The sequence below is a fragment of the Schistocerca cancellata genome, chromosome 3, assembly GCF_023864275.1.
Source record: "Schistocerca cancellata isolate TAMUIC-IGC-003103 chromosome 3, iqSchCanc2.1, whole genome shotgun sequence".
Classification (NCBI taxonomy): Eukaryota; Metazoa; Arthropoda; class Insecta; order Orthoptera; family Acrididae; genus Schistocerca; species Schistocerca cancellata.
In genome coordinates this window covers 227,822,519-227,840,970 of record NC_064628.1, presented here as the reverse complement: position 1 = coordinate 227,840,970, position 18,452 = coordinate 227,822,519, and the positions used below count along the sequence as shown (strand labels likewise).

At 43.9% G+C, this 18,452-nt stretch overlaps 1 protein-coding gene across 2 annotated transcripts in view; it reads right to left on the bottom strand.

Annotated features, from left to right (window-relative positions):
- LOC126174854 (WAS/WASL-interacting protein family member 2-like) overlaps positions 1-18,452 on the bottom strand; it is a 72,094-nt gene that overhangs the window by 34,867 nt on the left and 18,775 nt on the right. For both annotated transcript variants that reach the window (XM_049921246.1, XM_049921247.1), the window contains exon 3: positions 16,249-16,413. In XM_049921246.1, the coding sequence (XP_049777203.1) occupies positions 16,249-16,413 (165 nt within the window). The remainder of the gene's footprint in view (positions 1-16,248; positions 16,414-18,452) is intronic.

Here is an 18,452-nt window from a genome sequence, read left to right as displayed (position 1 = left end):
AGCTGTCTCTTAGCCACAGTTACGGCCATTCACGTGGACAGACAGCCTGTTAGTGGTTATGCCCACATAGAATGCTGAACAATGCTTGTAGCTAAGTTGACACATCATATGATTGCTTTTACTGAAGACCCTGCCTTTGATGGGTACGAAATATTGTGAGAGGACTGCAGTAGGTGGTAGTGGGTAGATATATGAAATATGTCCCGTATCTGTCTTTTACATGGATCTGAGCCCTCAGGAAAGGAGTATGGAACAGGGGTGAAACAGGGACAGGCATAAATATTGCATAGGTTGTGTGGGTGGTTGGTTGGTTTAAAAGGGGGGGGGGGGGGGACCAAACTACGAGGTCATCGGTCCCTTGTTCCAAAGGAAACAATGCCACAAGGATGAGAATAATACAATGAGACTTACAACACAAAACAGAATGAAAGGAAAAACCACAACAACGACTGAAGGGCAACAAACACTTAAATGGACAAAAGGGGACATGAAAACCACAAAGACACAAGAAACAGATACAAGGGGGTTAAAACAAGAAAGCAGGTTACCATGGCTGGCTGACCATGAGGATAAAAAGGAAAAGCCGGCCTCTCTGCAACACATTAAAACCTCCACTCTGGAAACACTAGGGTGCAGGACACACAGGGACAAAGGACATATGCTAAAACTTAGAGCAAATGATGAAACTCACCCTCACGAATAAAATGTAAAACTTTAAGTCGCTGTTGAGGCATTGTCGCACAACACCAAAGGTAGGGTGGTGGGAAAGTTAAAAGTCTGCCACAGAGCAGCTAAAAGTGGGCAGTTCAGCAAGAGATGGACAACCGTCATTTGTGAGCCACAGCGACACTGAGGTGGGTCCTCGTGACGAAGGAGGTAACCATGCGTCAACCACATATGGGCTATGTGGAGCCGACAGAAAACCACAGAGCCCTGCGAGAGGCATGCATGGAGGTCTTCCACACATTCGTAGTTTCCTTAATGGCAAGCAGCTTGTTGTGCATACTGAGGTTATGCCACTCTGTCTCCCAAAGCCACTATGCAGTGTAATACTGAACGCAGGTCAGTTCCAGAGATGCCGATCTCCACAAGCAGTTTCCATGTAGCCTGTTTGGCCAGCCTGTCAGCAAGTTCATCACCTGGGATTTCGAAGTGACCTGGGGTCCACAAACACCACTGAATGACTGGACCATTCCAGGGCATAGATGGACTTCTGGATGGTCGCTACCAAAGGATGATGAGGGTAGCACTGGTTGATAGCTTGTAGGCTGCTCAAGGAGTCAGTACACTGGAGAAATGACTCGCCTGGACATGAGCGGATGTGCTCAAGAGCACAAGATATGGCCACAGTTCTGCAGTGAAGACACTGCAGCCATCTGACAAGGAGTGCTGTTCTATATGTCCTCCATGAACATAGGAAAAGAAAATGTGACCATCAGCCTTCGGTGTAAACCACTTAATGGCCCAGTACATGTCGAGAATCGAGAGGAAGTGACAGCAGAGAGTCGCAGCATTAACTGAGTCCTTAGGGCCACGTGAAGGGTTCAGGCGAAGCCGTGGCCTAGGTGTACACCATGGAGGTGTTCATGAATGGTAAAGGCAAGGACACCAGTTCGTAGAGAAGGGATCGGACATGAACTGCAATTGGAAGCCCTGACCTGGGCCACCATTCAATGAGGCAGTTTACACCTCAGGGTCACCTGCTGCCACCAACATACTGCCTGAGCAGTCAATATCCATTGTGTCTGAGGGTCCGGCGAGACCTAGGTCCTCAGCGGACTCTAGAATCTCCACCTTATCCCCAGACACAGAGCTTGTAGGTAGCAGTGGTGTGGGTGCCACCGCAATTTCCTTGGTCTTAGGGGTCTTCTTTTTGGACTTTTCTCGCTGCTCCTTGGATTTCTCTGGCTGGGAGGGCTTCACTGATTCAGTCTCTGGGACTGAGGAGGGCCGTGAAGCCCTGCGACCAGCTGCTTTTGGGCACTTTAAGTCACTGGCAGGTGTCATCTTTCCCATTACCAGAAACCTGGGAAAAGAGTGACCCAAGGGACCCCTTCCTGGCGACAGCAGCCAAAGAAGACTTGCACTTCTCCAGCTGAGAAGTGTGGACTGATTTACCCGATGTTTGAGGGGCAGGGGGGGGGGGCAGTGCTCCCGATGTAAGTGGTGCAGGAGCAACAGCGGGGGAAGCGCCCCCCACCGTCAAGGGGGCAGGTGAAGCCTTCTGGCTCTGAGAGCCGACTGGAATTCGCGGAACTGATGAGGCTACAACTGTTCTCATAGCAGCGGCATATGAGGTGGTCATAGCCACAGGATGTAGGCGCTCATATTTTCTCTGAGCCACAGTGTAGGTCAGTTGGTGCAGGGTCTTACATTCCACGATTTTCCTCTCTTTCTGTAAAATCCTGCAGTCTGGCAAGCAAGGTGAATGATGCTCTCCACAGCTGACACAGATGGGAGGTGGGGCATGTGGATTATTGGGATGTGCTGCTGGAAGTACAGCAGGAAGACATATAGCCAAACTTCCAGCACTTAAAACACCACATCGGGGGAGGGATATATGGCTTGACATCACAGTGGTAGACTATCACCTTGACCTTTTCAGGTAAGGTGTCACCCTCGAAGGCCAAGATGAAGGCACCGGTGGCAACCTGAATATGCCTCGGACTCTGATGGAGTTGCTGCCCAAAATTAACACTTTGCCACTCTAAATTGGTGCGCAGATAGTCATCAGACTGCAAAAGAAGATACCTGTGGAAGGTAATACCCTGGACCATATTTAAGCTCTTGTGTGGCGTGATGGTAACAGAAACATCTCCCAACTTGTTAGCGAGTAATGTCCGTGACTGGGCAGAGGATGTTGTTTTTATCAAGACTGACACAGATCGCGTTTTGGACAAGCCCTCCACCTCACCAAACTTGTCCTCCAAATGCTTTACAAAATACTGTGTCTTCATCAAAACAAAGGAGTCCCCATCAGTTCTCGTACATACGAGGTACCAGGGTGAATAAGGTTCGCTGCCATCCTTAGCCTCGCGTTCCTCCCGTGGTGTGGCCAGGGAGGAGAACGTTTTAGGATCATACTTCCTTGCATTGTACTGAGACTTTGAACGCTTAGAGACTGATGGTGTTTGATCACCAGCAAGTGATAATATGGTACACTGTATCACACGTCATGTGCCCTGATGCCACCCACTCCAACCAGGGGCCCTCCCCAAGGGCGTCATCCAGCTACAGGAAAGGCCACCTGGCAGGATGCCCATTGCTGGGAGTCCCGATGCCCCAGGGTGGCGGGCATCTACTCCGCATACACGGGGAGTTAACAGCGCAGGCATCAGCAGATATATCCCTGTGTTGTCAGGCGGCTACAACCAACAGGGTACATGGCGGCCGCACACCACAATGAACTGGCTACTGTGCTGGATGTGAGGTGCAAGAAGTCTATGGTCATCTTCACTGCAAAAAGTGACACTGCATAGTGCATTGTGGAAAACACACCCAGGAAGGCGTCCTTGCCCAAGAGATGGAGAATGAGCTGGACTGCAGTGCGACGACGATAAGTGGGCTAAAGATCTCAAGGAGCAATGGACATAATGCACCATGTAAAGCGCTCTTCCCCAATTGGTTCACTCTTCGAGAAAATTTTGAAAAATTGAGGTCATAACCTACAGGGGACCATCACATAAAGGCTGAAATGTGTGAGACTCTTTTTAGTCACCTCTTACGAAAGGCAGGAATACCTCGGGCCTATTCTAATCCCTGGACCCGCAGGGGTTGTGTGTGTGGCAGAATACCACTTTGTGAGGGGTGGGGAGAATAGTAAGGATGTTATTTCTCATTTCACAATAAGGTGAGAGTTGTCAAAACCACGGAGGAAACTGTGATTCAGTTGCTTCAGTTCTTGGTGGTATTGAATAGAAAGAGGGGCGTTCCTTTGTGGCTAGTGAGACAAGGTGCAGAAGACAAGATGAGAGCATCTCATCCACCTACAAGGCCCAGCTCTGTGACCACATTGAAATGTGTTTGCCTTGTGGGCCAACATTTTCAGCCTGTTACCTCTAAGTTACCATCCTATATAAAAGACAGTAACCATTTCCTCTAGCAGCTCTCCCTAATTACAGTTATCTACTTTTACATCAATACTCTGCAAGCCACCTGATGGAATGTTATGGAAAGCACTTCTGTACCACTAACTGATCCCCCTTTCCTGTTCCATTCATGAATGATTATTGGTAAGCCTCTATATTAACTCCAGTTTCTTGAATTTTCTCATTGTGGTCACTATGTGAGGTGTATGTTGTCTGACTCTTCCAGAAAGTACCCTTCCTTTATCTTCCTTTACCACCAGACACACCGCCTGTCATTGTTGATGCCACATTCCTTTATATCAAAATTTCCAATATACATGACCTTGCCACCACTATACACTACTTCTCTCGGTGCCCAAATGACTCCAAACTTACAACCTCCTTACTGGTCAGCATGACCAATGACATTCTCACCCACTATTACTTCTGCTAGAAACCTTATCCTGTCCACAATCCTCTAGAAACTCAATGTCTTTTACCCCATTCACTTCACCTGGCCCTCCTTAGCCTACCATGCCACCTTTCTTGACATCAACCTCCAATTCACGGCTGTCTGGACCAGCACCTTTGACCACATCAGAGCTACCAGCTACCAATAATATTTATACTTCCACAGCTACCACTGACTACATACTGTGAAGTCCATACCATACTGCCTTGTTACCCATGGCCATTGCGTCTGCAATGAAGATCACCCCCCTCTAAGTATGCTGCAGATCTCTCTGAGGCCTTCAGTGACAGATCCCTACCCCCACATCTTGCCCACAAACAAATCTTCCGTGCTTTGTGTTCCCAGTCATCTACCATTCCCCACCTACCCACTGACTGACCACAAAGGACTGCCCCCATCATGAGTCAGTATCATACAAGGCTGAACTGCATTCTCCACCAGAGTTTCTATGACCTCTCGCTGTACCCTAAAATGGGAAATATGTTCAGCACTATCCCCCCCCCCCCTCAGTGATATCCCACTACTCACACAACCCATACAATATCAGTGTCTGTACATATTCCATCCCTGCTCCCAATCCCTTTTCCCACAGCTCATGTAAATCTGAAAGACTGAGATGGAAGACATCTCACTACTGTCTACTAAAGGTCTGTTACACTATTTCGTACCCCATCAAGGGCATGGCTGCCTTAGATGCAACTACAGCACAGCATTTTACATGGGCATGACCACCAACAATCTGTCTGCTCATATGAATGGCCATTGCCAACTGTGGCAAGGAGACACCTGGCCATCACGTCAGGGAGCAAGCGGTGTACCACAGTTTGCCATCTGAATTCTTCCCATCAACACCAGGTTTTTCTGAAATATGCACCTGGAAACTTTCCCTGCAACATATCCTTAGTTCCTGTAACCCATCTAACCTCAATCTTTGCAAGTCCTTATCCTTCATGGTGTCATACACTTTTTGTACTTCAAAAAAGACGGCAACCAGGTGTTGGCGTCTGGAAAAGGCTGTTCAGATGGCTGACTTGAGGTACACAATATTATCAGTGGTAAAGCGACCCTGGTGGAAGCCACCCTGACATGGAGCCAGTAGGCCATGTGACTCCAGTACCCAACCCAACAGCCGACACACCATATGTTTCAGAAGCTTACAAAGAACGTTGGTGAGGCTGATGGGCCAATATCTATCCACATAAAGCGGGTTTTTACCAGGTTTGAGCACTGGAATGATGGTGGTCTCCCACCATTGCAATGGAAAGACGCCATCGCACCAGATCCGGTTGAAGATGACGAGTGGATGTCACTTGTAGTCCAATGAGAGATGTTTAACCATGTGACTGTGGATCCGATCTGGCCCAGGAGCTGTGTCGGGGCAATGTGCAAGGGCACTGAGGAGCTCCCACTCTTGTAAATGGAGCGTTATAGGGTTCACTGTGGCGTGTAGTGAATGAGAGGTCTTTCCTTTCCACCTTCTGTCTGAGGGTGCGAAGGGCTGGGGGGCAAGTTCTTCGATGCAGGGGCTTGAGCATAGTGTTTAGGAAAGTGCTCGGCAATCACGTTTGCATCAATAGATAATACACCCATTATATTAACACCGGGAACACTTGTTGCGGTCTGGTACTCGATAACACATTTGATCCTCGCCCAGACTTGGGAAGGTGACATATGGCACCCAATGGTAGAGACATATCTCTCCCAACACTCCTGCTTCTGTTGTTTGATAAGTTGGTGAACACAGGCACGAAGCCGTTTCAAGGCTATGTGGTGCTCTACGGAAGGGTGCCAGTTATGCTGCTGGGGAGCTCACCAATGATCCTTAATTGCTGCAGTGACTTCCAGCGACCACCAAGGTACTGCCTTTCGAGGGGGGGGGGGGGGGCTGGGTGGCACCCTAAAGAGCAAGGAATTGTGTTTTTTGCCATAGAAACTATTGTTGAAGTCACCTGCTCAACCATTCCATTGATGTTACTGTGTGGGGCAGAGTCAACGGTGACCCCAGAGGTGAAAGTTTTCCAGTCTGCCTTGGTTAAAGCCCATCTGGACAGGTGTCCATGGGCCTGATGCTGGGGCAGTGAGAGGAAGATGGGGAAGTGGTGACTACCACACACGTCATCTTGTGCTCTCCAGTGGATAGATGGGAGAAGTCCTGGGTGGAAAATCGATAAATCAAAGGCCTAGTAACTACCATGAACCACACTGAAATGTGTGGCAGCCCCAGTACTTAAGAGGCAGAGGTCGAACTGAGACAGTGAAGTTTCAACATCTCTGCCTCAGCCAGTAAGCACGGTGCCACCCCCCAAGGGGTTGTGGGCCTTAAAATCTCCCAGAAGTAGGAAAGGTTTACTGAGTTGATCAATTAGTGCAGTTAATACATTCAGGGATACTGCACTATCTGGAGGAACATATATGTTGCAGACAGTTATTTCCTGCGTCGTCCTTATTCTCATAGCCACAGCTTGAAGAGGGGTTTGAAGGGGCACAGTTTCACTACAGACCGAGTTGAGGACATAAACGCAAACTCCACCTGACACTCGATTATAGTTGCTACGGTTCCTGTAGTATCCCTTATAGCTGCGGAGGGCAGGGGTCCGCATTGCCGGGAATTAGGTTCCCTGGAGGGCAATGCAGAAAGCAGGTGTAAAGCTTAACAGTTGCCGTAGCTCATCCAGGTTGGGGGAAAAAACTGCCGTAATTCCACTGGAGGATGACATCATCGTGAGACTGGGAAGGCATGGAATATTCAATGAGGCAATTTACGCCTCAGGGTCACCTGCTGCCACCAATGTTTTGCTTGAGCAGTCTATATCCATTGTGTCTAAGGGTCCAGTGAGATCTAGGTCCTCGGTGGACACCCAAATCTCCACTTCGACCGCAGATGCAGTGCTTGTAGGTAGTGGTGGTGTGGGTACCACCACAATTCCTTGGTCTTGGGAACCTTATTTTTGGATTTCTCTCGCTGCTCCTTGGGTTTTCCCTGGCTGGGAGGACTTCAGTGATTCAGTCTCTAGGACTGAGAATGAGCATGAAGCACTATTGACCAGTTGCTGTTGGGCTCTTCAGCCACTGGCGAGTGTCATCTTTCCCACTAGCAGACTTACACTTTTCAGGCTCATAAGTGGGGACTGGTATCCCCAATGGTTTGGGGGGGGGGAGGGGGGATGTTGCTCTTGAAGCAGGTGGTGCGGGAGCAACGGGGAGGGAAGTGCCACCTCCCCCCCCCCCCCCATCAATAGGGCAGGTGTAGTCTTCTGGTTCCGAGAGGCGACAGGAATGCGAGGAACTGATGGGGCAACAACTGTTCTCGTAGTAGCGGCGTAAGAGGTGGTCATAGCCACAGGATGTAGACACTCAAATTTCCTCTTAGCCTCAGTGTAGGTCAGTCAGTCCAGGGTCTTACATTCCACGATTTTCCTCTCTTTCTGTAAAATGCTGCAGTCTGGCAAGCAACGTAAAAGGTGCTCTCAGCAGTTGACACAGATGGGAGGCGGGACACATGGAGTATTGGGATGTGATGGACACCCACAATCTTGACATGCTGGAAGTACAGTACTTAAAGCACCTCACTGGGGGAGGGATATATGGCTTGACGTCACAGCGGTATACCATACCTTTACCTTCTCAGGCAGTGTATCACCCTCGAAGGATAAGATGAAGGCTCTGGTGGCAACCTGATTATCCCTCAGGCCCCGATGGACGAAATTAACACCTCACTGCTTTAAAATGGCACGCAGCTTGTCATCAGACTGCAAAAGAAGGTCCCTGTGGAATATAATACCGGGGGGGGGGGGGGGGGGGGGGTGATGGAACAGAAACATCCCTCAATTTGTCACAAGTGAGTAATGCCCATACATATCAGGTACCAGGGTGAATAAGATTCACTGTCATCCTTAGTGTGGCGTTCCTCCCATGTTGTGACCAGGGTGGGGAATGATTTGGGGTCATATTTCTTAGCACTGAAGTTAGACTTTGCCTGCTTAGAGACTGCTGGCGGCAAACCACCAGCAAGACATGACATACAACACTCCATGGCGTATCATCCGCCCTGATGCCACCCATTCCAACCAGGGGCCCTCCCCACGGGAGCCACCCAGCCTCAGCAAGGGCCACCTGGCAGGATGGCCATTGCCAGGAGTCCCGATGCCCCAGGGAGATAGGCATCTATTCCATGGCATATGTGGGGAATTAACAGCGCAGGCATCAGCAGAGCGATCCCTATGTTGTCAGGGGCTACAACCAACAGGGTACATGGCGGCCCCACCACAACCGACTGGCTAACATGCTGGATATGAGGTGCTAGTAAGTACATGGTCGTCATCGGTGCAGAAAGCAACACTGCATAGTGCATGGTGGAAAAGATACCCAGGAAGGTGTCTCCTCACCCAAGAGATGGAGACTGAGCAGGATTGCAATGGTATGGCGAGAAAGTGGGCTAAACATCTCAATGCACAATGGACATGATGCACCATGTAACACGCTCTTCCTCAATTGGCTTACTCTTCGGAAAAATTTTGAAAAATGGACGTCAAACATGATGGGGGACTACCACATAAAGGCCGAAACATGTGAGTCTCCTTTTAATCGCCTCTTGCGACAGGCAGGAATGCCTTGGGCCTCTTCTAACCCCTGGACCCGCAGGGGTCAAAGCATTGTGAACATGAAGTGGTTGCTGATTGTGTTGTTGTTGTCCTTCAGCTGGAAACCTATATCCAGCAGCTGGTCCATGTGGTAGCATGAAGTTCACTTCAATTTCATTTAACTCATAACTGGTGTCTATAATCTCCGCAATCCACCAGTCAGAGTCATACACACATGCCAAAAACATCCCCCTTCTCAGGTTGTGAATCTGAATATTATCCTGCAGTTTCTGAGGTGTTGGCTGAATGAACGAAATTTCTTCTTTCTTGCTCTTTAAAGTGCATACAATACAAGTTTATCCACCACTTTGTGAGTCCAAAAATGTGCCTTCTGAATTCCTTTCATGGGAGTTGTTTGTTTGGACCATTCTTCTTTCTTCTGCTCAAGGAATTCTTCGATTTCCTCTTTGGACAAAACAATGAGGGCTGTAGATGTGTAAGATTTCACGACTCTCATAAAATTCTCAGCATTCTGAATCAAAGTTGTATTTGGTCTAGAAAGATTATGTTTTGCAGCATGGTGCTTCAGCAGGCCTCCTACACCATCACAAGGCCCCTTCCTGTGACCAGTAGCACTGTATACCCATTCAGTTGGCACAAGCGATTTAATTAATTCAAACAGCTGGTAACGATTTTTGAAATGACAAGGTGCACCATCAGAAATAATGGTGGTCTTCTCTGCCCCTGTTTGCAGTCGAAGAATTTTGCGCATTGCTAGCAAAGCATGTGCTGAGTCATATCCTGTGTCGTCACTTATAACGGCAACACTTGTAGTCTTGTTTTGAAAATATGTCACTCCTGTAAAAAAATGAAACCTGATCATTACTCCAATGATACCCTTGTACTTCTTGAGGGAGAATTACAGACCAGTTCTCAGCAAAATCACAGTGAAGCACTAAACATAGTTCTTCAGCCTGTAAAGACCCTTTCACTTCTGCAATGTGTTGTGGCAATTTCTTCAGATATTGGTGTGTTACTGCTTTCACTGACCATTTACCAAGTCCATCAATGAAACTGTCAAAGGCAACAGTTTTCTTGATAGTTTATTTTCCTCTCATGTCTGCATATGTAAGTTCTGCAGAGTTATCTGCTACATCTTCCAGACCAAGTGTCTAAAGACAGTCCTCCCTTTCCAGGTCAGTCACCACACTCTTAAACAAGTCTCTCGCTTTACATCACAGATTAATAATGACTTCACACGCCCGACCAAGGTGTCACATGTCATGTGCTTCAGTAAATTCTTCGAAGTTACCACACAAAGTTCAAAATTCATGCAGTACACACATAAACAGACATCTCTAGGTGGGTGTGGAACTACCCACTTATGTCGTAGTGCATAAATCTTTGATCTTCCAATATGTGAAGTTGTGTAGTTGCTCTTATGAACTGCAAAAGTTTCTTTAATACTGCATGTCATGTACACTATGTGATCAAAAGTATCTGGACACCTGGCTGAAAATGACTTACAAGTTAGTGGCGACCTCCATCGTTAATGTTGGAATTCAGTATGGTGTTGGCCCAAGCTTAGCCTTGATGACAGCTTACACGCTTGCAGGGTTCAATCACATGCTGGAAGGTTTCTTGGGGAATGGCAGCTCATACTTCACGGACTGCTGCACTGAGGAGAGGTATCGAAGTCAGTCGGTGAGGGTCTAGCACGAAGTTAGAGCTCCAAAATATCCCAAAGGTGTTCTATAGGATTCAGGTCAGGACTCTGTGCAGGCCAGTCTATTACAGGGATGTCCAGGACTCTGTGCAGGCCAGTCTATTACAGGGATGTTATTGTCATGCAACCACTCCGCCACAGGCTGTGCATTATGAACAGGTGCTCGTGCGCGTTGAAGATGCAATCACCATCCCCGAATTGCTCTGAGCGTATGACTCGACTTCATTGACCACAGTTTCTTGACAGGACTATGAGAGTCGTTGACTGATTCAGGGTATTTAATTCTTCCTCTATTGATGCAAAATCTGAATCATCTGCAGCATGGGAAGCTTCACCTTGTTCAGATACTATCATTGTTGTTGTTCTGTCAAAACATTTAGAACACAAAAAGTCGTCACTGGAAACATCTTCACTTTGAAACACAGTCTTCAAATGATAACCCTTATTCCCAAATTGAACAAAGTGTTTTTTGTTTGTCTTATATATCACTCTTTTATGGATATGCAAATAATCAGCGCATTTCTCTTTCGTGTCGCCCAAGTCAGAAAACATTTTAAACAGTCCTTTTCACAAAAAAACACTACAACTGTGTCAATTGGCAAATTCCACGCAAAAACACAGAACTCACTGGATGGTCTCAGGTTTCTTAGAAGCTTCTTCAGTAAACAAATTAGCACTGAACAACTACAATACAGAAGCCTGCAATGAACAACCATGACAAAGAAACTGACAAGAAACTACAAGAAAGTGTAAGAAATATCTGCAACAATGAAAGTGATATGAAATAACTGCAACAAAGACATTAGAAATAAACGTTGTAACAAGAAATTAGTAAGAAACAACTTCAGTGAAGACATACATTACCCTTAAAAGTTAAACAAATTAAAATAAAACTGTCCAACTTAAAAGTGGAAGCTGTTCTTTACAGAGAATATAGTACTCTATGGCATTAATCAACTGAAAAAAATCTAACTTTTTTGGATTAGAATCTTTGAAAAAAAAATCTTTCTGTAAATTACAATAAAAATTCTAAAGGCGACAGTAAAAGAACTTTGACAGATGTGTCCAAACAAACTTCTGTAATCATAAAGCAATCATCTTTCAAATAAAAAAAACTCTAACAAAATATCTAGAACTGTTAAGAGAGATACAGCATTTTAAATTTTTTTCTGAAATTCGCATCTTTAAAATTGTGTTCACAGTGTCATCTTTGGAGGCCTGTATCTCGGGGCTGGAATTTTTTTTAGAGAAAACAAAAAAATACAGCTTTCTTACTTATTCATGAATTTTAACATATGCTAAACATATGCATAACATCCGAGACTATGAAGGTAACCCCCCTGCCTAAAGGGATACGGATTATGCCATACACAAATTCTCTCTAGCTGTTGCTAAAAATTAAGTAGAAAAACAATTTTGAACAAGAAATTCAACCATGTTTCCCTCTTTGATATGTGGGGAAAACATCGAAATAACATAACAGTAACATATATGCGCATACAATAATACATGAATTTAGTGTACAAATATAGAAAAGCTGTACCCGTATTATTTAGCAGTCAGCGTAATAGTCAAAGTGTTCTGTTGTACAGTAAATGAACATCTACTGTGCAGGAATGAAGGTACGTAAATATATGCTTAATTACAAATTTATACTTTTGTAATATAATAATTCCAATCCCAAAGAAAGCAGGTGTTGACAGATGTGAAAATTACCGAACCATCAGTTTAATAAGTCACAGCTGCAAAACACTAATGCGAATTCTTTACAGACGAATGGAAAAACTGATAGAAGCCGACCTCGGGGAAGATCAGTTTGGATTCCGTAGAAATGTTGGAACACGAGAGGCAATACTGACCCCACGACTTATCTTAGAAGAAAGATTAAGAAAAGGCAAACCTACGTTTCTAGCATTTGTAGACTTAGAGAAAGCTTTTGACAATGTTGATTGGAATACTTTCTTTCAAATTCTGAAGGTGGCAGGGATAAAATACAGGGAGTGAAAGGCTATTTACAATTTGTACAGAAAGCAGATGGCAGTTATAAGAGTCGAGGGGTATGAAAAGGAAGCAGTGGTTGGGAAGGGAGTGAGACAGGGTTGTAGCCTCTCCCCGATGTTATTAAATCTGTATATTGAGTAAGATGTACAGGAAACAAAAGAAAAGTTCGGAGTAGGTATTAAAATCCATGGAGAAGAAATAAAAACTTTGAGGTTCGCCGATGACATTGTAATTCTGTCAGATACAGCAAAGGACTTGGAAGAGCAGTTGAACAGAATGGACATTGTCTTGAAAGGAAGGTATAAGATGAACATCAACAAAAGCAAAACGAGGATAATGGAATGTAGTTGAATTAAGTCGGGTGATGCTGAGGGAAGTAGATTAGGAAATGAGACAAAGTAGTAAAGGAGTTTTGCTATTTGGGGAGCGCAATAACTGATGATGGACGAAGTAGAGATGATATAAAATGTAGACTGGCAATGGCAAGGAAAGCGTTTCTGAAGAAGAGAAATTTGTTAACATCGAGTATAGATTTAAATGTCAGGAAGTCGTTTCTGAAAGTATTTGTATGGAGTGTAGCCATGTATGGAAGTGAACGTGGACGATAAATAGTTTAGACAAGAAGAGAATAGAAGCTTTCGAAATGTGCTGAAGATTAGATGGGTAGATCACATAACTAATGTGGAGGTATTGAATAGAACTGGGGAGAAGAGGAGCTTGTGGCACGACTTGACTAGAAGAAGAGATCGGTTGGTAGGACATGTTCTGAGACATCAAGGGACCACCAATTTAGTACTGGAGGGCAGCGTGGAGGGTAAAAATCATAGAGGAAGACCAAGAGATGAATACACTAAGCAGATTCAGAAGGATGTAGGCTGCAGTAGGTACTGGGAGATGAAGAAGCTTGCACAGGATGGAGTAGCATGGAGAGCTGCATCAAACCAGTCTAAGGACTGAAGACCACCACAACAACAACAACAACTTTCATACACGATAACTGACAAATTTTATGTACTGCTGCCTTGTGAGTTGTTTTAGTCAGGAAACTTGTTCAATTTTGGAAATTATTTTAGTCCCATGTGATACCATTTTCAGCGAGGTTTACTGTACTTCCATCTCCACAGACAAATTGAAAAGGCAAATGCCTACTAGGAATTAATTTGAACACACAACTGAAACGGGATGCACAGTGAAACCAATTACGCATTAAACTATCACATGCGATCTACTTACAATGCAAATTAACCGTTTCACTGCTGCAGCTGCACTCTCTGATTTACGTGCTGAGGGCCACTTTTGTTATGCCTTTACTGCTCGCCAAATGCTGGTGTCTGCACTGAGAGATGCTGTTCCCGTTGATATGAAATACTTGTTGTTGTGGTCTTCAGTCCTGAGACTGGTTTGATGCAGCTCTCCATGCTACTCTATCCTGTGCAAGCTTCTTCATCTCCCAGTATCTACTGCAACCTACATCCTTCTGAATCTGCTTAGTGTCTCTTGGTCTCCCTCTACGATTTTTACCCTCCACACTGCCCTCCAATGCTAAATTTGTGATCCCTTGATGCCTCAAAACATGTCCTACCAACCGATCCCTTCTTTTAGTCAAGTTGTGCCACAAACTTCTCTTCTCCCCAATCCTATTCAATACCTCCTCATTAGTTATGTGATCTACCCACCTTATCTTCAGCATTCTTCTGTAGCACCACATTTCGAAAGCTTCTATTCTCTTCTTGTCCAAACTAGTTATCGTCCATGTTTCACTTCCATACATGGCTACACTCCATACAAATACTTTCAGAAACGACTTCCTGACACTTAAATCTATACTCGATGTTAACAAATTCCTCTTCTTGAGAAACGCTTTCCTTGCCATTGCCAGTCTACATTTTATATCCTCTCTACTTCGACCATCATCGGTTATTTTACTCCCTAAATAGCAAAACTCCTTTACTACTTTAAGTGTCTCATTTCCTAATCTAATTCCTCACCAAATGCTGATGTCTGCACTGAGAGATGCTGTTCCCATTGATATGAAATACTTATCAGCCAATTTTTTGAAAACTATTGGGTGAAAGCTCAGGACGCATACAGATGTCCATTGCACTGTAGGAAAACACAAGCGGCACTTGTATACACATCCACAGCACCTAGGGAACAGTGTAGCAGGACACGTATACACATCCACAGCAGCGAAATGGTTAAAATCATGTGTTAGTACGAAACAGCTTCAGTCTTCATATTAAACTTTCTTCCAATCTCACTTAACTTATGGAAATATCTTGTGGGTCAACTCTTTTGGTGTAAAAACAGTTTATGTGGGAAAAGAAGCAGTGACAACAATTAAAGGCATTCTGAACTTAATCATGCCAGTCACAGAAAAAAAAACAACAACAACTCTGTGTCCCTTCTATATTAATGCTGGTCTCCTTTCAAACTAACCCTGGTACTGAGAGACCTACTATAAAGTTTCTTTGAGGAGTAGGATGAGTAGGAAATTAGAGTTTAATGTCCCGTCGACAATGAGGTCATTAGAGACAGAGCACAAGCTCAGATTAGGGAAGGATGTGGAAGGAAATCGGCCTTGCCCTTTCAAAGGCACCATCCTGGCATTTGCCTGAAGTGATGTAGGGAAATCACGGAAAACCTAAATCAGGATGGCCGGACGTGGGATTGAACCGTCGTCCTCCCGAATGCGAGTCCAGTGTGCTAACTGCTGCGCCACCTCACTTGGTAAAGTTTCTTTGAGAGGTATGCATAGAATCTACTAATCGGAATCTGTGTTTATAAAGTAGAAGAGTTCTATAATAATGTGGTATCATAAAAAAATAAAAAAGTTCATTTTTCATGTAAAATTTTGTTATTGTACACCTATCAAAATGTAAATGATCTGTGGTTAATAACACCTCCTTGAACACAAGTCTAAAGTCTAACAACTGTACCATACCACTTTATCTTACTTTAAGAAAGACACCTCAAAGTTTGTATGGAACAGCGGTCTCCAATGACTTTGACATCGACGGGACATGAAACCATATCTTTTTTCCTTCGTTTTATGGAACAGGCGTTTTATTCAACACTTGTAATTATCCTGATATTTACTGCCAGATATATAAATAGCATGTGGTACAATGAAACATAATTACCTGATCTATCAAAAAACAGAATTTGCCGGTAAAGCAACACTAATAACATACTAATGTAAAGAATGCTAAGAGAGAGAAAGAAATAGGGGCAAAGTAAATGTAATGAAATCTGTATCCAGTATGGTAGGAAGTAGCAGTGATACTGTGTCCTCATTAGACAATTATTGCACAACGACAGTGATCTATCGTTATCAAAATTGCAACAGCTACTATAAATAAATTTAATTACTCATACCATGAAATGTAGACAGTAACATACCTAGTCTCCCAGTTGGTCGCAGTTTTGGCATTTCTCCCTTGAAAAGACCACCGAGGCCATTGTTTTTTGGGAAATCTGTGCTGCTGCTGTTGAATCTAGTGCTGCTACTGCTGCTGAAGTTAGTGCTTCCATTGACACTACTGCTGTCTGAACCTTTGACTTTCCCTGTAAAAAATATACTTCAATGGACAACATTCATTACTAACAAAGAGATTACAATGTATAAACTGTACAACAAATATGAGACACTAAATATATACAAATTTTTGACACCTGAAATTAACCAAAATGAAGATAAACAGCTCTAGCAAGAGTGTACAAATGCGTCAGGAATAAAAGTTTTAATCTGAATGTAAAAGAGACAGTGGGGGTTTGTTCATTTTTCTCTTATTTGTTGCTTTTCACAACATTAGTGCTGTCATACAAACACAAAATATTAATTTTCTGTTAGGCAACAGTATGACACTGGAAGTTCACTTGTATCTTACCACTTCTTGGACTGATAACATTGCTTTAATAAATATACTCAACAATTTATGTAATTAATTATAATTAATACCTAATTTTGGAGCAATTCAGGAACATAATGGACATTCAAAATCAAAGTGTTGGACTACATCTGAATCTCAAATTTCATAATTACAGAAACTAAATGCCACACATCCCATACAATGAAAAATAATGTCACTGTTCAGATACATAAAATGTTGTAACAAATATACCTTGTTTGCGTTCAATACATAAGTTGGAGAAGGGAAGCAGTGGTTGGGAAGGGAGTGAGACAGGGTTGTAGCCTCTCCCCGATGTTGTTCAATCTGTATATTGAGCAAGCAGTGAAGGAAACAAAAGAAAAATTCGGAGTAGGTGTTAAAATCCATGGAGAAGATATAAAAACTTTGAGGTTTGCTGATGACATTGTAATTCTGTCAGAGACAGCAAAGGACTTGGAAGAGCAGTTGAACGGAATGGATAGTGTCTTGAAAGGAGGGTATAAGATGAACATCAACAAAAGCAAAACGAGGATAATGGAATGTAGTCGAATTAAGTCGGGTGATGCTGAGGGAATTAGATTAGGAAATGAGACACTTAATGTAGTAAAGGATTTTTGCTATTTGGGGAGCAAACTAACTGATGATGGTCGAAGTAGAGAGGATATAAAATGTAGACTGGCAATGGCAAGGAAAGCGTTTCTGAAGAAGAGAAATTTGTTAACATCGAGTATAGATTTAAGTGTCTGGAAGTCGTTTCTGAAAGTATTTGTATGGAGTGTAGCCATGCATGGAAGTGAAACATGGACGATAAATAGTGTGGACAAGAAGAGAATAGAAGGTTTTGAAATGTGGTGCTACAGAAGAATGCTGAAGATTAGATGGGTAGATCACATAACTAATGAGGAGGTATTGAATAGGATTGGGGAGAAGAGGAGTTTGTGGCACAACTTGACTAGAAGAAGGGATCGGTTGGTAGGACATGTTCTGAGGCATCAAGGGATCATCAATTTAGTATTTGAGGGCAGCGTGGAGGGTAAAAATCGTAGAGGGAGACCAAGAGATGAATACACTAAGCAGATTCAGAAGGATGTAGGTTGGAGTAGTTACTGGGAGATGAAGAAGCTTGCACAGGATAGAGTAGCATGGAGAGCTGCATCAAACCAGTCTCAGGACTGAAGACCACCACCACCACCACCACCACCACCACCACAACAACAACAACAACAACAACAACATGAAAACCAGCATACACAACAAATTATGAGACACTACAATCATTATGTATCATTCACTTTCAATGCCAGGATTCCAAAAAACATAGTTATCCAATGTCACTGCATTTTTAGTAATTGTCTTGTGGTAATTGTTTGCAATGCGTTGACTTTTCTTAAGATCATCAGTGAATACAGAGCCAATCACCGATTTAAAAAGTGAAAAGCTAATGTCATCATGACAACAATAAACAGTAATACGTGAAACCTCACACAGAAACAAATCTGTGAACAAAAAGAGGCACAGTGATGAAAAAATTAGTCTCCAATGTCAGACTTTGAAGACTACACTACGCTGTATGTCCACGGAGCCATTACATGTCAATGTCATCATTTGAATGCGGTATGGAAAGGCGTGTGATCAACAGACCGCATTTCCAGATTTCTGAACTTTGTACCCACCATTACATCCAGTGACTATTATCTAAAGATAAATCTTTTG